The sequence below is a fragment of the Panthera pardus genome, unplaced genomic scaffold (genome assembly GCF_024362965.1).
Source record: "Panthera pardus isolate Hobbes unplaced genomic scaffold, ASM2436296v1 HiC_scaffold_1, whole genome shotgun sequence".
In the NCBI taxonomy this organism is placed as follows: domain Eukaryota; kingdom Metazoa; phylum Chordata; class Mammalia; order Carnivora; family Felidae; genus Panthera; species Panthera pardus.
The window spans coordinates 76,737,047-76,759,594 of NW_026526654.1; the positions used below are offsets into that span (position 1 = coordinate 76,737,047).

General features: G+C 36.9%; 1 protein-coding gene across 9 annotated transcripts in view; it reads right to left on the reverse strand.

Moving 5' to 3' along the window:
* NBEA (neurobeachin) overlaps positions 1-22,548 on the reverse strand; it is a 678,493-nt gene that overhangs the window by 75,676 nt on the left and 580,269 nt on the right. For all 9 annotated transcript variants that reach the window (XM_053900309.1, XM_053900303.1, XM_053900292.1 and 6 more), the window contains 2 exons: positions 11,138-11,278; positions 584-703 (listed from right to left, as the gene is read on the reverse strand). In XM_053900309.1, the coding sequence (XP_053756284.1) occupies positions 584-703; positions 11,138-11,278 (261 nt within the window). The remainder of the gene's footprint in view (positions 1-583; positions 704-11,137; positions 11,279-22,548) is intronic.

Sequence of the window (22,548 nt, forward strand, 5' to 3'; positions counted from 1 at the left end):
ACCAACTGTAAAATTACTCTGCTCCTTGGCTGTTCCTCAGTATCGTGTGTGTGTTGGTTTAATCTAATGTGTATTGTTGCATAGTATCCTCAGGCACAGTCAAGTAAAAGCTAAGGCTGTACAGAAAAGCCTACATTTTAAATGGGTCTTGTCATTAATGCTTTATTAATTGCCCCAGGCTACATAAACCCAAAGCTGGGCAAGCTATAACAATATGACACATTAAGGTCAAATCCAATTCCTGCTGTGTTTTATGGAATGGGCCAAATATTGAGTTAACAGCAGGAAAAGCAATTTATGGCCTTTTCTTTCCATCTCCAGATTATTCGATCTAAATTAGATAGGAATTTTTTGAAATAACGAAAATACCTTAACTGAATAACATAAATGAATTCTGAATCATTTTCTGTGATGCTCGTGATTATTTCCTCTCGTTTCCTTTTAGGTTAGATGTGCCACATGATTTTAAAGTACGATGGAAGAAAACTGTAGTATAAAATGTCTTATATAGCCAATTAAATTAAAAAATCAAGATTTCAGCACTTTTGAAATTAAATTAGTATCAACAAATAAAAGAGCCTACCTTTACATCAGAAGTATCTCTCTGACTGGTTCTCCATGACCTTGCAACCGATGAGAAGGTTCGATCTGGATGGTCAAATTTTCCATCATTTGCATTGAGGAAGAAGGTTGTGAAAGGTTCCTGAGCAAAAAGAAGAATCAGGAATTTGACCCTTCTGAACACAAATGGCCTTGTTCCACCCGAAATAAAATATGACTGTCTTTGAAACCCTCACGAGGTCGGAACAGTGCAGGGACCTGGAAAGATGCCTACATCCAGGAGTCAGGAGGTACCTGTCTGGGCCTGACTGGGCTGCTGAGGCACTTGTCACAAAATGTCGGTCCATTTTGCTTCTTGGGCTTCAGTCTTCTGACCCATAAGATGATGGAATACTAGTGCTCTATGATTTAATGATGAATGACTTTGCATTATTATTAGTTTATAACTCCGAATTTCTTTCTAATAACTAAGGCCATACATAATAAGAAAACCACTCCGGCACTGTTCACTGCACTGTGGAATTGGGTAGGGAATGGCCACCTTAGATTACCTATGAAAGTCCACTAAAGTACTTGTACAGTATTACGGTCTGACGATCTTTTTTAAAATGCAAAGTTTTGCTTAAAACCCTTCAATGGCTTAGGAGAAAGTCTAAAACTATTCAGTTTGTCTTAAAAGGTCCTGAATGATCTGGAAACTTATCTGTCCTCTTCCCTTCTTCACATTCTAAGGTTATGCCACATTGCTCTCACTTCCTGTCCCTTGTAGGTGATGTTTGCTCTGCCTGGTACCAATTTATTCCTTTCCCTCACCATCCTTACTTGACTAAGTTCTTTCTATCCTTTATGTCTCAGCCAAGATGTCATTTTCTCCTGACTTTCCTTGATTTGCCAAGCTCTCCAGTATGAAAATACAGGTTGTATGAATATAGGTTATATGAAAATATACAACCTATATTTTCTAAATACATCACTGGAACACTTGTCACACTATTTTGTAAGTGATTTGTAACTTGTCTATCACCCCCTTCCCCACATGAACAGATTCCGTATCTGTCATGTTCACTGTTTTATCTCCAACACTTAGAACAATTCCTGGTACATAGAAGTTGCTCAATGTATAACCTGGCAAAGAAATGAATGAAATAAAGTTAAGTGCAAATAAGACTAGATAAACTCGAGTCCTTTTGGTATTGTGTCATTATTACCTCACAAAAACACAGTGTCTGCCACCCAGTACATGTTCCCATGGCAGAAAACCTAGGGATAACTATCACACAGTCCTAATCATTTAATTGTAATGTTTTTTGTGTGTAGTTTTTGTGTTGGGAGAAAGACATTATTTCTGATGTCATTAAATTTGTTTCTGAAATTTATTTTTTTTATTTTATCTTAATGTTTATTTGTTTTTGAGAGACAGAGGGAGACAGAGCATGAGCATGGGAGGGGCAGAGAGAGAGGGAGACACAGAATCCGAAGCAGGCTCCAGGCTCTGAGCTGTCAGCACAGAGCCTGATGTGGGGCCCGAACCCACGAACCGTGAGATCATGACCTGAGCCGAAGTCAGACGCTTAACCGACTGAGCCACCCAGGCACCCATTTCTGAATTTTAAAAGATTAAATCACATTCATTCTTACCAAGGCTTTCTTAGTTTTAACTACAGGTATAACACAGATAAATATACATTTCTTTTTCTGTGGTTTGATTCTTTCTTAAGTCTAGGAGGAATGACATATCACCCCTAGGTTTAATAATGCTAAGAAACCTCCACAACATTTTCCTAAACGGTTATTTTTCTTTAACATATAATCCCTCTTAATTCTTGTATGTCTACAAAGCATGACTTTGCCCCTTTGAACGTCTCCTGTTGCCATTAGCTGTAAGGCAACAGCTACAAACACTCACTGTCCTCAGTCTCCTCCTGAAATTTAGTGTGGCTAGATGTCATCAGTGTTATAAGCTTGTAACATATCAGCAATATTTTATGTTCAGTATTGGATGATAGAAAAGTATGATCAAAGATATTGGAAGAAGAATGATATAACACTAAACAGAGGAAGGTATTACTGATTCACCTGTAAATCAGATAGGCAGGAAGTCCATATTGCTGTTGAAGATTTTAAGTGACATGAAAGACAAATTGATGTCACTGAAATTAAGTTAGGAAGAAAAATTTTTTGAGATGGCCTTCACTAATTAATTTGCTTTGTAGATTTTTAACTCACTATTAAACATTAGGTAATTAATGTGGTGTAGCTTATCACTAAATTACATTAATTAAAGTAGGGATCAAAACAAGTCTAGAAGTGGCAACGGTAAACGGAATGAAAAATGACAGGTCTAATCTGAATCTTGGTGGAACACACCATTTCCTTCTTTTAGGCAAGTTATTTAACCTTACGTAGCGATGTTAAATAACTATGCTTCGGTTCCTTCATCTGTGTTAATTGGGAAGGACAACACCTTGGGGATAATTATGGGAATTAAGTACAATGAGATAATATTGGGAAAGCTTGGAGTGGCTCACCTGACACAGAGTTATAAAAATGACAACAGCTTTATGCACCGTGTCGAGTATTCGCTGCTGGGCCTCATACCAGACTGCCAGTTCACCAGACAACCTGACCAGACTCTTAGTGCCTTAGGTCTCATTCATCTCTGCATCCTTAGCACCAAGTATTGTGCTTGGCTCACGGTTTGTGTTTCATAAATGTTTCTTCAGGGGCACCTGGATGGTTCAAGCGTCAGGCTGTTGATCACGGCTCGGGTCATGATCTCTCGGTTCGTGGGATGGAGCCCCACTTTGGGCTCCTGCTGACAGTGTGGAGCCTGCTTGGGATTCTCGGTCTCCCTCTCTCTCTGCCCTTCCCCTGCTCCCTTTCTCTCTATCTCTCAAAATATAAATAGGGGCACCTGAGTGACTTAGTCGGTTGAGCGTCCAACTTTGGCTTAGGTCATGGTCTCGCCGTTTGTGAGTTCGAGTCCCTCATCAGGCTCTCTGCTGTCAGTGCAGAGCCTGCTTGGGATCCTCTGTCCCCCTCTCTCTCTGCCCTTCCTCTGCTTGCTTGCTCTCTCTCAGAAATAAATATAAAACAAAAGATTATAAAAAAAGTAACTTCAGAATCCACTTCTTCATTATTCTAGGATGCCAACGTAAGGTGCTTTTATTTTTTTGTTTTTCTCTGTGGGTCATAGGCAGGGATTAATTTACAGGGATGGGACTCGTCTCTACAATTTTTAACCTATTACACTGAAGTGAGCGAAGACCCATTCATACGTACAAAACCTTACTTTTTATCATCAGCCACTAAAAGCTGATCTCTATCCTGACATAAATGATAAAGTCCTTCCTGGTTTTCAAACCAAGAATAGCCCAGATGGGCATAGCAAAAAGAAACGTGAAATTAGAGAATTACTTTTGTTTCTGGTCATGAAGTCTATGAAGCTGGTGGCACCAAAAAGCAGAGAATACTGAATGCCACATTCCATCGTTTTAAGTAGCTTTTAAAAAGATGTGATTAACAACTGTTTTAGGGTCACATAGTACATTACTGACAAATATTGTCATTATTCCTGAAGGCCTCCAGCTGCAACAGTGGTCGAGTACGAATAGAAATTGATAACCTATTTGTTTCTAAGTGAGTATTGATCTTTCAAGCTCTGATTACCGTGGAGATTACCTTTTCCCATGTGTTTCCTTATTATGTTCAAGGCACAGTGGAAGGCTTTTCTTTTTCCATTTAGGCTAACATAGAGGATTAAGTGGTATATGAAGCTTAAGAAACTTTTATATTTTTTCACCTAATATGCTGATTTGACCATTTTCTTTTTTTTTTTTTAATTTTTTTTTTCAACGTTTTTAATTTATTTTTGGGACAGAGAGAGACAGAGCATGAATGGGGGAGGGGCAGAGAGAGAGGGAGACACAGAATCGGAAACAGGCTCCAGGCTCCGAGCCATCAGCCCAGAGCCTGACGCGGGGCTCGAACTCACGGGCCGCGAGATCGTGACCTGGCTGAAGTCGGACGCTTAACCGACTGCGCCACCCAGGCGCCCCTGATTTGACCATTTTCTACATATACATTACCACAGTAGATGATTTATCATTATACTAGAAAAGCTTTCTGTTTGCAAGATGTACAAATGAATAAATACTAAGTAGAAATTTCAGAAATTAAAATGCTGGCATTTCTTGGGCTTTACGAACTTCCTGTTAGGTCCTGCAATACGAATCGTTGATAGCATTCCTCCTTCTCCTAACTACATCTACCCTAAGATCACTTCCTATCTTCCAACAGTGCTTTAGTACTAGAAAACCAAACTAACTAGGCCTGCGCTGGGTAATACCTGTCCCACTGAATTTTATCATCACTTTTATCCCCTGCAAAGATACCACTAACAACCTTTCTTGCCTTTCAATGATTACAGATTGATCAATTCCCTACTGGGCAATCTAACTCTGTTCCCCTGTTTCTCTTCTCTTCACTCAACCCCTTTATTTTCTGTCTTCTATAATATTTGCTCCATAATCTCGTAAGTCTTTTCTTAAGTCCCTCTCCCCTGTACCTGCCTTCTTTTCCTTCCTTTCATTTCATTTGAAGCAAATCCCATTCATGGGTAATGGGTAGGGTTTGGTACATAACTATACCAAAGAAGAGGTGTATATCTGGAAGTGACACGAAGCATAATAAAGATCAAAGGGAAGGGAAATAAGAGCTACTGAGCACCCTTCTGTCCTCAGCACTGTATTATCTCAGTTAATTCAGTCCTCATGATTATCCTTCAGAGTAGGTATAATGGTTCCCATTTTACATTTGAGAAATTCAGCATTACGTTCTAGGAAATGGAGGAACCGTTATTTGTATTGTGCATTGTTTAACTCTACAAGTTTATTTTCTCACATTGTTTCCAAATGAATCTAGATGTATCTTTTAGAATCTTCAAAAAGACTCTTGTAACTAACCTACATACTTATTATAAATCAGGCGTTTGGTTAAAAATTCCAAATCTTTATGGAGCTTCCTCAAAAAGTTATTAATAGAACTATAATATGACCCAACTATTCTATTTCTGGGTATTTGTCTAAAGAATACAAAGAGACCAATTTGCAAAGATACATGTACTCGTATGTTCATCGTAGTATTATAATTTACAATAATGAAGACATGGAAACTACTTAAGTGTCCATTGACAGATGAGTGCATAAGGAAGTTGAGGTACATTTACACAGTAGACTACTACTCAGCTATAAAAATGAATGAAATCTTGCCCTTTGTAATAATATGGATAGACCTTGAGTGTATTACATGCTAAGCAAAGTAAATCAGATAAGGAAGGACAAAGATTTCACTCATATGGAACCTACAAGCAAAACAAATGAACACACGAAATAAAACAAAAACAAATTCGTAGATACAAAGAACAGACTAGTGGTTCCCAGTGGGGAAAGGGTTTGGGTGGTGGGTGAAATGGGTGAAGAGGGTCAACTGTGTGGTGGTGGATGGTAACTAGACTTGGGGTGATCACTATGTAGGGAATACAGATGTCAAATCATAAAGGTGTATACCTGAAACTTACATAACAATATATTCAGTAGCATTATCTTTTGGTTTTAATTACAATACCTGCAAAAGTGTTTCCACTATTTCTTCACTAGAAAGATACACTTTTAAAGATATAGTTTGGTGTGAACAGGCTCTTGGGTAGGCTTTCCAAAAAAAACCGTAATTTATTTTTAAAAGTCTCAAATTCCAAACAACTAATTTATAAGTGAACTTTTTTTGCACAACCTCTTTAACTTCCTTAAAGATTATGATTAAATATTAGACAAATGAGATTTGAATATGTAGGTGGAATATAGTGAATTTGGAAGGTGAATAGGTTACTGAGGGATGTAAAGGTCAGAGAGTAAGATTTAATTACTTTTGTGTATATGTTATACACTATATGTTCAGGGTAAGATTTAAAGTAAAAACATTCCAAGTTAAGTGTGCCTTTTATGCTGGTTAGTATCTGGGGAAACTCCAAACTCCACCATAATAGTTAATTCGTCATTTGCCCAATGGCTGCTATCAAGGAATAAGCTTTACAGAGTCTGGTAATTCAGACAAGTGACTTCACTGTTAGTTTGTCTAAAATAATATTTTAAATTTAAAGTAATGAGATATGTAGTTGATTAGCATCTTAAAGCAGTTATTATCATTGTTGTACTCAATAAACTGATTGAAACAAATAATGAGTTTAATGACTTTGGGTCCAAAAGACTTGAAAGGTAAAGGGCAAATACTTTCACCTGTGTTTTGTCTTTTTGAACAAAGTCTTAGCGACATGAATCTTAATGCATTTTCTACTTCTTAAACTCCATGGGATAGGAATGAGGAAACCACAATTCCCTGGGCCATTAGGTTAAACGCTTACTAAGCTGTTAGACCAGGATACTTCTATTTATAACAGCGTGACATAAGATGTGTCAGCTAAATGAGTCCCCATAAAAGCAGTCCTATAGATCTGTTCCGTCCAGTACAGTAGGCACTTGCAACATGTGACTCCTGAGTACCTGAACTATGGCTAGTTCAAACTGAACGTGCCCTAAATATAAAAGACATTCTGGATTTCAAAGACTCAGTAGCCCCCAAAAGTAAAATATATCATTAAAAATTTTTATGTTGGTTAAGTGTTGAAATTATAACACGTTGAATATACTGGGTTCACAAATATGTTTGTTAAAATTAATTTCACCTATTTCTTTTTACTCTTACACGTGGCTACTAAAAATTTCAAAGTACATAAGTGACTTGCATTCTATTTCCATGGTGCAGCACTATTCTAGGTAACACTAGAAGAGGATGTGTAGAATGAATGTGCATAGAATTTCTGCCAGACTCTTGTACAGATTCCAATTTGTACTCCATTTCACTGGAATAATACATCAATTCAAGGATGAATTATCATTTATGTCTTGAGGAAGTATTTAGCTTTATTAGAGATACAAGATTGTTAACTTAAACCAAGCTGTTGATAGCAAGTATTTTTACAGATTCACACAAGTAAGTCTTCTAAATCTGGCTTCAGTCTAATTTGATCACACAGAAACCACCAAATACCAATTTATATATTTCAAAATAATATCACATATATAATCTCAATTAAATCTCAAACAACCCAGTTGAAATGTTCTTTCTGAAATGATTCCTGATTTTTTTTTTTTATCACCAAAATACCTGAGAAAGGTGTCTTACTCTCCTTATAGCAGTGGCTCACTACAGCAATGACTGTCCCTGACGGAACCCAAGGTGATATGAAAAGACCTCCCAGGCTGAATATCTCTGGTTTCACTGCTTTCTAAAAACTTCCTTTTCTAACAGTTTTGGAAGTCCCTTTGAGAATGAACTCTATGAAGCCAAATACACAGGAGGTATATCTCAAGGGTTGCTTAAGCCCCAGTATCCCTTTTCTTGCTCTGTAGAGTGAATTCTAAGCAGCAAATATAACTTTAACTTTACTGACACACTTTTTCTCTAGGTTTTTTTTTTAACCCCTTTGCTGATATTTTTATTATAACATTTGTAACATGCACTGCTAATCAGTAATTTCCCACTGGTGGTGGTAATGACTGAGAATTTGGTTTCATGGTCTCACCATTTGGTGATCGGAGAATTTATTAGCCTTTTTGTTTTCCGGTCTGCCTATTTGTGAGCCCAAATCAAATAAGAACATATTTTATGTCCCTTGTAAAGGACACCAGCTCCTTGAAATCTTGACTGGTAATTTTTTGTGTTTCTGTGTTTTGTTTTGACCTGTGGCTGACATTACAGGATAGAAGCTATAAGTCCTCAATATATTTGTGTGTCTGTAATTCAGAAAAGCCTTTAACTCTTGTGTGAGTGTGAAGTATTTCTCTACATCTGGAGTGTATTAAAAAATTATTACAACCCATAAACCAAGGTACTCTGTTCTGATTGGTTTATAGGGGTAAATGGGCACCTATTTAAATCTCATATTCCTCAAAAATTAACAGAAAATAAAGAAATAGAAATTGTTATTCTTTAAAAGTGCTAGAGTTAAAAAATATTTCTTAAGAACCCGTTAGCTCAGGAAATAAAAAAGAAACAGCTCAGAAACATCTTTATAAAAGAATCTGAGTTCACGTAATTAAGGTAAATCTTTAGAAAATTAGACAATACCTTTGGTCTAAAAAAAGTTTTATGTATTTTTCTTTAGTTTATAATTACAGAGTTTATTTTTAAAATAAGATTTGGGTTTATTTTCTCATAGGTTAGTTAAACTTAACTTTAAAAAAAAATTTTTTTTTTAACATTTATTTATTTTTGAGACAGAGAGAGACAGAGCATGAACGGGGGAGGGTCAGAGAGAGGGAGACACAGAATCCGAAACAGGCTCCGGGCTCTGAGCTGTCAGCACAGAGCCCGACGCGGGGCTCGAACTCACCGACCGCGAGATCGTGACCTGAGCCGAAGTCGGCCGCTCAACCGACTGAGCCACCCAGGCGCCCCAAAAATTAACTTTTTAAAATTACTCCTACTGCTTTAAGATTATAAAAAATATAAAATTTGTGTTAAGTTAAACTGAGTCATAATTCTGACAAATCTTTTTTTGTAATAAGAGTAATTACAGCATATTACCTATCAGTGATTTACAAGCTACTTAAAAGATACTCATACTATATTTGTGGTGAGTTCAATTTGTCCCCATAACAGAGAGAATGTTTGAGAAAGACCTCCAAACTAAAGCTGTCATTTAGGCAGAGAAAAAAAAAAATCTTTGAAAATAGAAGATGTGGTTCCAGGTACACACATTTTCATGTGGGTTACTTTACTGATGTGCTTCTGAGGCAAATCTGTCTCATGAAAAAGAGTGGTCTGAGCTATATTTTGGTAAGGAGAGAAGACATTGTTGACTATATTGATTTACAGATTTGGGTTAGCATTCCATAATACTCCTTGGTTGCTTATAGTAAAAAAAAAAAAAAAGTTGGGGGGGGCGCCTGGATGTCTCAGTCAGTTAAGCGTCTGACTGCGGCCCAGGTCATGATCTCACAGTCTATGAGTTCAAGCCTCGCGTCAGGCTCTGTGCTGACAGCTCAGAGCCTGGAGCCATTCTGTGTCTCCCTCTCTCTCTGCCCCTCCCCGGCTCATGCTTGCACTCTATCTTTGTCAAAAATAAATAAACTTAAAAAATTAAAAAAAAAAAACAGACCATCTGACTCCAGTAACTGCTCTTAACTAGACGGGATTGAAGAAGGCAAGACGAAAGGCAAGAAGATTTGTTAAGGGCTTCTGCAGTAATCTAGATGAGAAATAATGGGAACTTAAACTAAGGAAATGCCAGGGTTAACAGAGAATGGAGACTGCAGAGATATTTAGCTGAGAACCTATCTGATGTGATATCTGATTGGATGTAGCAGGCTGCCAAAACAGAGAAAATATCTAGATCGTGTTAACTCTGTGAGCGATCACATCATTTATTTAGGTTGGAAATACAGGAAGAACCACAACAGGTTTGTGAGGAGATGAGAAATTCACTTTTGGAAATGGTGTTTATGGTATTATGAGATGTTCAGGTAGAAATATCCGGTAGGCACTTGAAAATAAAGGTTGGGAGCCCAAGAGAAATGCTTGCAATGAAGACAGAAGCTGGAAGTCGTTAGCTTATAATTGAATGGCATAGCCTGGATAAAGTATACAGAAAAATCCTGGGGACCTCAGAAACACTGAGAAAAAAAATACCTGAGCATGAGACTGGGCAGGGCAGTTAGGATGGTAGGAGATAAAGCAGGAGAGGATATTGTCTAAGGAACCATGGAAGGGAAGACTTTCAAGAAGAAGAAAGTGAACAATGATGCCAAATGCTTCATTCAGATAGATCACGGTATGAGATGGGAACCATAACTTGTGACTTCTGCAACAACAATTCAGTGAAGTGATGGGTGTGGAAGCTGAATAGCCAGGTTAAAGACTGAATGAGATGTGATGAGCAGAGATGAGCCTAGCACAATGCAGTTTAGTGGAGGCTGTGTTTACATGTGACTATGCAGGGAGAGAACGTAACTGCAAGGTTGGTGGGGATGGCAAGGAAGCTTGCATGGATGTGCATACGTGTGCATGCGTGTGCATGCATGTTACGTATGTATGTGTATGTGTGCGTGTCTATGTGTGTATGTATTTGAAAGATCAGAGAGACCTTCATGAGTTAGGAGAAATAAAAAAATAACAGAAAGAAGACTTTCAAACATTTAGAAATTGTTCTTGAGGTATACTGTCCAAGAAGCAAGACTGAGAGGGCCAGGAGAGAGAGCCAGCTTGCGACCTTCAGTGGACAAAGGAAACAGTGGATATTAAGGATGCACTCCGGGAGTCTGGTTCCTTTTATAACTGGTTTAGGCTTAAGAAGCTCACAATAATCTATCTTCCTAACCCGATTTTGCAAATGAGAAAACTTATTTTCAAAAAGGATTCAGGTCTTGCTAGAGTTTGAAATCTCTCGTTTCTACTTCACTGGTCTCTAACCTTTGTTTAAAACAAATAACAAGTATAGAAATTTAATGAAGATACTCACAATTCGAACAAGCCAGGATAAGGTAGATGTTGCTGTTGAGTAATGTGTATTATAATGGTAGGGGGGGCTTTGATCATCTTCCCATGTCTCATAACGTTCTGCATAAAACACAGCTCTCTTTGGGTTCAAAGCACCGATTGGCTATACAAAGAGAAAAGAAGACTTTCACTTAATACAGTCATATTAAACATTCTATATGATAACTATTTATCCTGAAAGTATTTACCATCCATTCATTTAACCATAGAGCATAAAGAAATTATTTTGTATTATGTTTCATCAAATTTGATTTTTATATTGATTACTTGCTAAAAATCTCTCAGGAGGATGACTTATATGTGCACAGTTTCTGGATTTACAAAAAGTTTCAGCAAACTGGATTACTAGGAATGATCCAGTTTAAACTATCAAGGCAAAACCAATACTTTTAATGTCATTTGCCTGCCTCCGTAACAATAATCATAATAAAAGTTTAGCTTGATCATAGGAAATCCAATGAGGAGAAAGTGAGGAAGTTGACCATGTGATAACCATATTAGAGAAAACCTTATCCTACTAGAGGGCCACCCAGATTGTGAAAGATAATAATGACCCATAAGGAAACCCTGTTGGAATGCTAGTTCCATTCTGTTACTATACAAATGAATCATGTATACTTTTTATTAAGTGAAAGTACAAACCTAAGGCTGATGAAAATAATCCAGACAATTCAGATTCCTTAGAAAGCATTTTGTAAGGTCACTAAGACCTTTCCTATCAGTACCACCACACTCCCAATTATGATGTTAATCCCTATAGTGAAGCTCAGTATCCTGAGCATTATACACACACACACACACACACACACACACACACATATACACACACACACAGACACACACACATATATATTTTTTTTCAACAAAGCTTGTGTTAATTGGATCATTGTCTCCAACTTCTTGGCACACATAATCATTAAGAATTTCTAGCATATAGTCTTCATGATTTCAAGGAACAAATTGTTTTAGCTTCAGTTTTTGTCTGATTCTGGTTTATGGGACATGGAGTTCAATCTCATGATAGATAATAGCTGCATTATTTTGTTTTAGGATGCATACTATATATATATATATATATATATATATATATATATATATAGAGAGAGAGAGAGAGAGAGAGAGAGAGAGAGAAGAAAAGATGAATACTAAGTATAATATAGAACTCCTTTATTCAAAATTTAATATTACTAGTTAACTATGAAGTTCCCCCCAGGGCTTAATTTTAACAAGATAAGTAGTAGAAAATTAGTGTTTCAATGGGACAAATGGTGTTACACAAGAGAGAAAGATTCATTTATGAATTGCTTGTAAGCTTTTTCTTTGGGTCCCAGGGGACTAATTCAAATAACACAATGATGTCAGCAGTTAAAAGTCTGTTAGAATTTCTATAATAAACTCTTACTTGCAATGGCTCTTATCTTTAACATTAAAATTATTTGTAAACTATGTTCATTTTTCTTTAACCTAATTATAACTTAAAGACTAAAAAACTTATTAAAATTTTTTTTAAAACTTTGGTTTAACTTAATTATTCAAAAAATATTAAGAACTTTTGTTTTAATATGTTTCTAAATGTTCGAAGGGTTAAATTTTCTTTGCTAAATTTCACTGTTCATCTGTCAAATCTTTTTACATAGAAACAAAAAGGCTATGTCATTTCATTAAATGTCATATAAAATATTAATAATATTTAAAACAAATGTGTCATTAATGTTTTGGTAAAAGGGTAATGACTACAGTAGAATGAATGTGAGCTGTAATGGAATTGACATCCTTTTTCATTTAAGATGGCCAACATATTTTATACTTTCTTAGATGTACAGACGTCTGTTTTTCTAACTCAGTATTAAAAGTCTATTTTTTCAAAGCATTTAAAATGTTTAATACCTTGTTCTGTCTTGAATATGTTAATGGATCTTTCACACGCATAAAACGTCTGCACGATCTGTAAAGATTGCCATTATTTGAGATTGTTGGTTCTGTAAGACCTCACAAAACCTTCTTGAAAAAGGTAAAAGTCCTTCCTCTAATATTTTCCAGCCTTCTCCTCAACTACTGAAAAAGGGATAAAATAAATATTTACACTTTTAAGTTTACTCAAGTTTCATCCAATGTCATTTTATTGGAATGTTTTAAAGAATAATATTTTGTAGGAAACAGTTGCACAGTATTAAAGTATGTATATGCCTCCCTTAGTAAATTCTTTTTTTTTTTTTTTAATTTTTTTTTTCAACGTTTTTTTATTTTTATTTTTGGGACAGAGAGAGACAGAGCATGAACGGGGGAGGGGCAGAGAGAGAGGGAGACACAGAATCGGAAACAGGCTCCAGGCTCCGAGCCATCAGCCCAGAGCCTGACGCGGGGCTCGAACTCACGGGCCGCGAGATCGTGACCTGGCTGAAGTCGGACGCTTAACCGACTGCGCCACCCAGGCGCCCCAGTAAATTCTTAAAATACATTTCCAAGTTTGAATTTTTATCTAACACATTTAGGAATGAATTTTATAAAACAAAATGTATATGATCTAATTTGTTCTTGTTATTTATCTATAATTTTGTTCTAATAATCAATTAGCAATAAATCATGTAAAGGAAAAATGCTTCAAAATGTCTGAGAAATGAAAATTTCATCACAGATGACATATTTTCTTATGGGATCCAAACATATAGTGTGTGTGTGTATCTGTCTATCTATCTATCTATCTATCTATCTATCTGTCTGTCTATCTATCATCTACCTGCCTATAATTACCTACTGACCCATGTATAAGTTGATATGGTGGTAAGTATGTTATCGTTTTAAAATTTGGGCAAATAATGCAATGTCAAAACCATTGGATTTAGCAAACGAATAAGGCAGGAATTCTGGTGAAAAAGTAAAACTTTACTCAATAAAATGTAAATTTTACATTTACAAGTAAATCTATTTTGTAATCTTTTCCCATTTTTACCATAATAACCATAGCAATTGTTGCCAATTTCCATTTCTCACAAACAGTAGGCTTTTAGAAACAGCCACCTCTATGCCTTTTAGGTGTTTCCATATGAACAGGTTTAACTGAAAGTTTACAACCTGCTATTAGATTTATTATGATTTTGTTCTGGTCAGTTTGTATGCCACAATTTGACCCTGTAACAGATAAAGTGTAGCAGATCGCAGTGCAAAAATGAAAAATAAAAATCCCACTTCTGCAGCACTTTATTCTTATGATCCAGTTCCTCAAACTGCTACAAAGTGTACATAGCTTGCAAAAAGAACTATTTTCCGTATAAAATTGGTGGAAAATTATACATGTAACATTACATAAAACACAATTGAATTTAAAATGTTCTTTTTTTTAAGTTTATTTACTTATTTTGGGAGAGAGAGAGAGAGAGAGAGAGAGAGAGAGAACGCGCACGCGCGCACGAGCACACAGGGGAGGGGCAGAGACAGAGGGAGAGAGAGAATCCCAAGCATGCTCCCACTGTCAGTGTGGAGCCAGGCGCGGGGGCTCGAACCCACCAACCATGGAGATCATGACCTGAGCCAAAATCAAGAGTCAGATGCTTAATTGATTAAGCCACCCAGGCACCCCAAAATACAACTGAATTTATCAAAGAAATGGTGTTGAGGATTTTCTCTACTCTATCACTCTATTTCCCCTGTTTGAATATTAAACAGAGACATTTGTCTCCGTCTTAAATACCACAAAAAGCTTTGTTTTCCTGAAAACAAAAAACAAAAAACAAACCTGTGACTTTATTATATGGAGCAAAGATCCTGACAGATGCTCATGGAGATTTACGTTATTAAAGGCTCTGAGAAATACTATTATAAAAAGGATTGGTTAATTTTGTTCACACCAATGTTTCTTTCTTTCTTTCTTTCTTTCTTTCTTTCTTTCTTTCTTTCTTTCTTTCTTTCTCTTTCTTTCTTTCTTTCTTTCTTTCTTTCTTTCTTTCTACTAAAACTTCATCCTTCTTCTTGTTTTTATAATAACTATTAACAGGCAATAGAAGTAGTGCTCCCTGAAAAGTTCTGGCTAGAATCCTTACGGTACGTATTTCTGAGTGCAAACTTTTGCTTTGATTACATTTTCCTATTTTCTTTTCTTTTCTTTTAGCTTTGACCTATCAATACTTTTCTATCTTTATAAAACCTTACAAGTTTTATGGGACAGGTACATAAATTAAAGAGGTAAAAATGAATAAAAAAGATAATTTAAATAAAAAAACACTAACTGGGTAAATGGTACTCTATGAGGAATTAAAAGAACTTTAGAGAATGTGCAAGTCTGGGCATACAGCTGTATTGATATGAATAAATGCATCAAAAATAAATGTGGTGCAATTGTAAATGGGATTGATTCCTTGATTTCTTTTATGGTTGCTTGGTTGTTGGTGTATAGAAATAGATTTCCACACACTGATTTTATATCCTGAGACTCTGAATTCATGATGTTCTGGCAATTTTTTGGGTTTTCTACATAAAGTATCATGTCATCTGCAAATAGTTAAATTTGACTTCTTCTTTGCTGATTTGCATGCCTTTATTTCTTTTTGTTGTCTGAGGCTGAGGCTGAGGCTGAGGCTAAGACTTCTAGTACTAAATTAAGTAGTAATGGTGAGATGGGCATCCTTGTCTTGTTCCTGCCCACAGGGGAAAGGTTCTCAGTTTTTCCCCATTGAGGATGATACTAGCTGTGAGTCTTTTGTATATGGCCTTTATGATCTTCAGGTATGTTCCCTCTATCCCTACTTTGTTAAGGGTTTTTATCAAATATCACATGACATCACTCATGTGGAATTTAAGGAACAAAACAGATAAACATACGGGGGCGGGGGAAGAAAGAGGAGAGAGGAAAACAAACCACAAGACACTCTTAATGATAGAGAACAAACTTAGGGTTCATGGAGGGAGGTGGGAGGGAGATGGGCTGGATGGGTGATGGGTATTAAGAAGGTATGAGTAAAGGGGTCCCTTGGTGGCTTAGTCAGTTGAGCATCTGACTTCAGCTCAGGCCATGATCTCATGGTTCATGGTTTGAGCCCTGCACTGGGGCTTGCTGCTGATACCCTCTTTGGATTCTCTGTCACCTCCAACCTCTCTGCCCCTGCCCCTCTCATTCTGTCTCAAAAAAATAAACAACAAAAAAATATTTTGGGGTTCCTGGGTAGCTCAGTTGGTTGAGCGACCCACTTCGGCTCAGGTCATGATCTCGCAGTTTGTGAGTTTGAGCCCCGCGTCGGGCTCTGTGCTGACAGCTCAGAGCCTGGAGCCTGCTTTGGATTCTGTGTCTCTCCCTCTCTCTGCTCCTCCCCTGGTCATGCTCTGTGTGCGTCTCTCTCTCAATAGTAAGTAAACATTAAAAAAATTAAAAAAAACAAAAGAAGGTATGAGCACTGGGTGTTGTACGTAAGTGACGAATCACTGAATTCTACTTCTGGAAGCAACATTGCACTATACATCAACTAGCTAAAACATAAATAAAAAAATCAAATCAAATAAAAAAAGAAACAAATCACCACAAAATAAAATATAAATGTAAATGAAATTTATTGAATGTAAAAAAATAAAATCAGTGTAGATTGGCTTGAGGCATAGTCAATGCCATTAAAATAGATCACAAGTTTTAGGAATAAAAAAGGGTTTTAAGGAGGAATCAGAGGTCCAATTAAAGTAATATTAATAATAACTGAAGTCTGGTATTTCAAAAAGAACTTGAAAATCCTCGCCATGTTCACAGTATTAGGATTCTACTTGTGTATGTAAAATATTTACGAGCTTGTGATTGCGAGTGCTCTCGGCTTGCAAATGCTAATGGTTTTCACATCCATTTTCTAGATTGATTTTCATAAGTTTCTGAGGTGGGCAAGGCATTCATTATGGACCCAATTTCATGAGGAGGAAACAGGTACCAGAGCCTCTGTTCTTTCCACAGCACTACACTGCCATTTCATTGCTAAATATGAAATTCTGATCTTGATGTCATTTTTTTCTTCTATAACTGCCTACTTAATTCCTCAACCATCACAGATCCTCAGAAACGGAATACACCCTACAGGCCTACCAGTCCAACTCTCTCACATTATAAATGAGAACAATGAAGAAAAGTCAAATCAAGATCACATTGCTAGTCAGAGGCTATCCATTTCACAGAACCAGCGGAAGCTTTGTGCTACACATAGCTGGCAGCGGGGTGGAGCCCATTGATCCGTTTGGCTCACTAAGTAAGTATCGCTTTTGTTATCTCAATACTCTCAACATATCTGAGCTTCTAACATATCGAACTTACCTTGTTATCTTTCACTATAGTAACCAAGGGCTTGGGAATCCTGAGAAGAAACTTCAAGAATTCTTGTCTTTTCATTTTGTTCAGTCATGAGCTGTCTATCATCATTCTTAAAATTCTCAGTTATGACTGACCGTACAGAAATCATACCTACAGATGCTTCTGTGCTCAAGGAAACTCCCTGCCTCTTTTCTTATCTGACCAGGGAATTTCAATGCATTCTTCCGGAAGCAGCTCAAATTTCATCTGTGAAGGCCTACAGGACACTATCTGGTAATAGGCAGGTTTATGACTTTTTTTTACCCAGTAGACTAGCCCTTCAAGGCAATCGTTTTTATTCATTTCTATGTTCTGAGAACCTAATACACTACTTGGTTCTTTTTAGGTACATAATAAATTCTGAGTGAGGGAAGACTGACTGATCTGATTATATAACATTTAAATTTCCACATGGAAACTTTAGAGAAAAATTTTAGGCAAAATCAAAAGACAAACAACAAAGTAAAAAATATTTATAGCACATATGATAAAAGGCTAGTTTCCTTAAAAAGTGAGCCCTTACAAATCAATAAGAAACTGGTGAATAATCTAATTGAGTAAATGAGCAAATGAGATGAACAGGCAATTTATAGATGCAAATTTCCAATATATATAGGAAAAACAGCACCAGCTGATCCAGTATACTGGATATATACTCTCTTTCTGTTCACCATGCATTACTCTTTCTTCCTTTATGAACCACTCCTTCCCTACTCTCGGTATACCTGGTTCAGGTGGGCTGACTCCAGTACCAGATGCCCTGGGTGAGCGTGTGATCCAGACCTGTCAATCAGCATCTTCTATCCATATGGCTACTAAGACTGGTACAGAAATGAGCCGATGATTCAACTTACTCCAATGAAATTTTGCTGAAACTATCTGGGAAAGAAGGTTTCTCTTTTTCTAGTGGGGTTACAAAGGCATCACTGCAGTAACATAAGGAAGCCTGTCTCAAAATGAAGCCAAAGAGAAAAAATACCAGAGATGTAGTGTCCCATGACACTGGTGAGCCCTTGGATTCAGTTTTCCTGAACTGACCAATCCCCGACTTCTCAGTTATTTTTTTTAAAGTTTATTTATTTATTTTGAGAGAGCAGAGACAGTGCGAGTTGGGAGAGGGTGCAGAGAGAGAAGGAGAGAGAGAATCTGATGCAGGTCTTGAACTCAAAAACCATGTGATGGCCACCTGAGCCGAAACCAAAAGTTGGATGCCCAACCGGCTATGCCACCCAGGCGCCCTGCTGATTTCTCAGTTATATGGGCCAATAAAAACTTTACATTTGAAGTTATAGCCAGTTTAAGTTGATTTTCTGTTCCTTACAGTTAAAAGTCAGAAGTACACTGGTAAGTTTTAAAATGTCAAATAAACTCTATTTTTATTCATTAGATTGTCAAAAATTAAGTTTCACAATATCAATGTTAGCCAGTGTAGAGCAAAACATGATATGTCATAATAATGTTGGTAGGAATATAAATTGGTATAGATTTCTCATGGGACAAACTGGTAATATTTTTAAAAATATGCACTTGCTTTTGATCCGATCATTCCACTTGGAGGAATTTATAACATGGACAGAATCAGATACAAGGATATTTGTATTTCTCACAGCATTGCTTGAAATGGCAAAAAAACAAAACAAAACAGAACTAGGTGTAGTCTAACTATCCAATAAGGGACTATTTATTTATTATTATTTTATTTACATATGTTACCTTTTTTTTAAATATGAAATTTATTGTCAAATTGGTTTCTATACAACACCCAGTGCTCATCCCAACAGGTGCCCTCCTCAATGCCCATCACCCACTTTCCCCTCCCTCCCACCCCCCCATCAACCCTCAGTTTATTCTCAGTTTTTAAGAATCTCTTATGGTTTGGATCCCTCCCTCTCTAACTTTTTTTTTCCTTCCCCTCCCCATGGTCTTCTGTTAAGTTTCTCAGGATCCACATAAGAGTGAAAACATATGGTATCTGTCTTTCTCGGTATGACTTATTTCACTTAGCATAACCCTCTCCAGTTCCATCCACATTGATACAAAAGGCCATATTTCATTCTTTCTCATTGCCAAGTAGTATTCCATTGTGTACATAAACCACAATTTCTTTATCCATTCACCAGTTGATGGACATTTAGGCTCTTTCCGCAATTTGGCTATTGTTGAGAGTGTTGCTATAAACATTGGGGTACATGTGCCCCTATGCATCAGTACTCCTGTATCCCTTGGGTAAATTCCTAGCAGTGCTACTGCTGGGTCATAGGGTAGATCTATTTTTAACTTTTTGAGGAACCTCCACACTGTTTTTCAGAGTGGCTGCACCAGTTTGCATTCCCACCAACAGTGCAAGAGGATTCCCGTTTCTCCAGCATCTATAGTCTCCTGATTTGTTCATTTTAGCCACTCTGACTGGTGCGAGGTGTTACCTCAGTGTGGTTTTGATTTGGACTATTTAAATAAATGGTGATGGGGTGCCTGGATGGTTCAGTTGGTTAAGTGGCTGACTTCAGCTCAGGTCATGATCTCACCAATTCGTGAGTTTGAGCCCTCGTCCGGTTCTTTGCTACTAGCCTGGAGCCTGCTTAAGATTCTGTCTCCCTTGCTCTCTGCCCCTCCCCCACTCATACTCTGTCTCTCTCAAAAATAATTAAATGTTACATAAATGATGATATCCCCATACTGCTGCATATTATGCATCTAACTGAAAAGGTTGATTTGAAAAAACTCTAAGATAAATTCGTTCAGTGAATACTGAGTGCCTACTATGTGTCAGAAATTACTCTAGGCCCTACAATAAGACAAATGAGGTTGCTGTTTTCATGAAGCTTGTATTCGTGTGTGTGTGTACGTGTGTGTGTTTTTAGAGCAGAAACAGATGGATTCTAAATAAACAATCAGGTAAATGAGAAAATACCAGAGATAAGTGCTCTACTGACAATTAAAACAGAGTTAATAGGATAGGAGCACCCGGGTGATAAGCAAGGCATCTCTCAAGGAGAACCTCTAAGCAGAGATGTAAATACCCAGAAGGAGCTGGTCAAATGCAATTCAAGAATGAGAATTCACGACAGAGGAAGAGCTGGTACAAAGGCCTAAGGTGTCCTGACTGACATGTTCAGGGAACAGAAAGACTGTGCCTAAAGTATAGCGGACGAGAGGAAGAGTTTAGGAGATGAGGTGATAAAATAGGTAGAGGCATATCATATGGCTTTGTAGATGAGGGAAATGAAACATATTTTATGGTAAGTGAAGGGGAGAGTCAATGAATGCTTTTAAGCAGGACAAAAACAAGACCTGAAGTAGGCTTTATAAAGATAACTCCAATGGTTGTGTGGAGAATGGATTATAGGTAATAGTAAATTATTATTACGAGTACCAGGGTTGAAAAAGGCCATTTGCATCATAAGCAATTTCAGCATCACAGCATTATCAATAGTTTTCTTTCTTTTTTTTTAAAAGAGCTTATTTATTTATTTTGAGAGAGAGAGAGAGAGGCAGATCAAGAGAGAGAGAGAGAGGGACAGATAGAGAGAGAGAGAGAGAGAGAGAGAGAGAGAATCCCAAGCAGACTCCATGCTCGGCACAGAGCCTGATGTGGGTCTCAAACTCTCAACCATAAGATCATGCCCTAAGCCAATATCAAGTGTCTGATGCTCAACTGACTGGGACACCCAGGCACCCCCAATGGCTTCCTAAAAATCTTATAGTACATATGCAATTTATTTTTGCTTAAGTATTCAGAGAAAAAATTTTTGAAGAATATACATAAAATGACAAGTGAGAATAATGGAGATTTTAGTCTTCCCTAATCCCTTTGCACTGTTTGATTAACAATTTGGTTTACAGGGGCACCTGTGTGGCTCAGTCAGTTAAGTGTCTAACTTCAGCTCAGGTCATGATCTCGTGGTTTGTGAGTTTGAGCCCCACATTGGACTCCATGCTGACAAAGCGGAGTCTGCTTGGGATTCTCTCTCTCTCTCTCTCTCTCTCTCTCTCTCTCTCTCTGCGCCCCTCCCCCCACTCATGCTCGCTCGCTCTCAAATAAATAAATAAACTATATTAAAAAAAAGAATTTGGTTTATCCCATGTATAGAATGTTAGGGGCTTTTTTTCAATTATATGACCCAGAAAACATTTAAACTTCTATCAATTTTAATCTAACTACAATAACTTTATATTTCAGCTAGCAAACAATAAAGAGCATATATTTCCAAATATAAATTCCTGTTTTTAATTTTCACTGATATTTGAATCACCATATATCAAAACTTCACTAGTTAAAACGAAGTTAATGACAACATGAAGAAAATAAGACAAATCCAGAAGCTGAGATTTCTATAAAAACACTGGAACAGTCTCTTCGATGACACAATATCATGAAAAAAGTGGGGGGTGGTGCTGGTTAGGAGCTATTTTATTCTAAAAGACACTTGAAAGACATAAAAATCAAGTGCAACGTGAGGTCCTTGACTGAATCTTGGCTTGAAAAAAAACAAATTTTAAAGGTATATGGGAGATAAGTGGGAAAATCTGATTTAAAGCACAGTGTTAGATAATGCTAGGGAGTTTTAACTGTCAGTCTTGTATGGGGTGATGATGGTGTTCTGGTTATGAAGAAAAATGCTTTTTTCATACTAAAGTATTTATGGGTAAGGTATGATATATCTTTAATTTACTTTAAAATACTTCAGCAGAACAAAAACAAAGCTAAAAATGTAAGTAATTATAATATATAAGTACTAAGTGTATTAGTAATAACTAAGTGTATTAGTTATTTTTGGTACTTTTATTTATGTTTGAAAATTGCTATACCAACAAGTCAAAATAAAATAAAGCTTGCTTGCCACAACGAAGCAAAATCTTTCGAACTCACACTATGACCTTTCCATTGTGGTTATGCTCTGGGGTGTTCTTATAGCTAAGAAAGTTTTTAATACAAACATTTTCGGGGCACCTGGTTGGCTTCGTGGTGGAGTGAGTGACTCTTGATCTCAGGGTTATGAGTTTGAGCCCCATGTTGAGTGTAGTAATTACTTCAAAATAAAATCTTTAAAAAAGAAAAG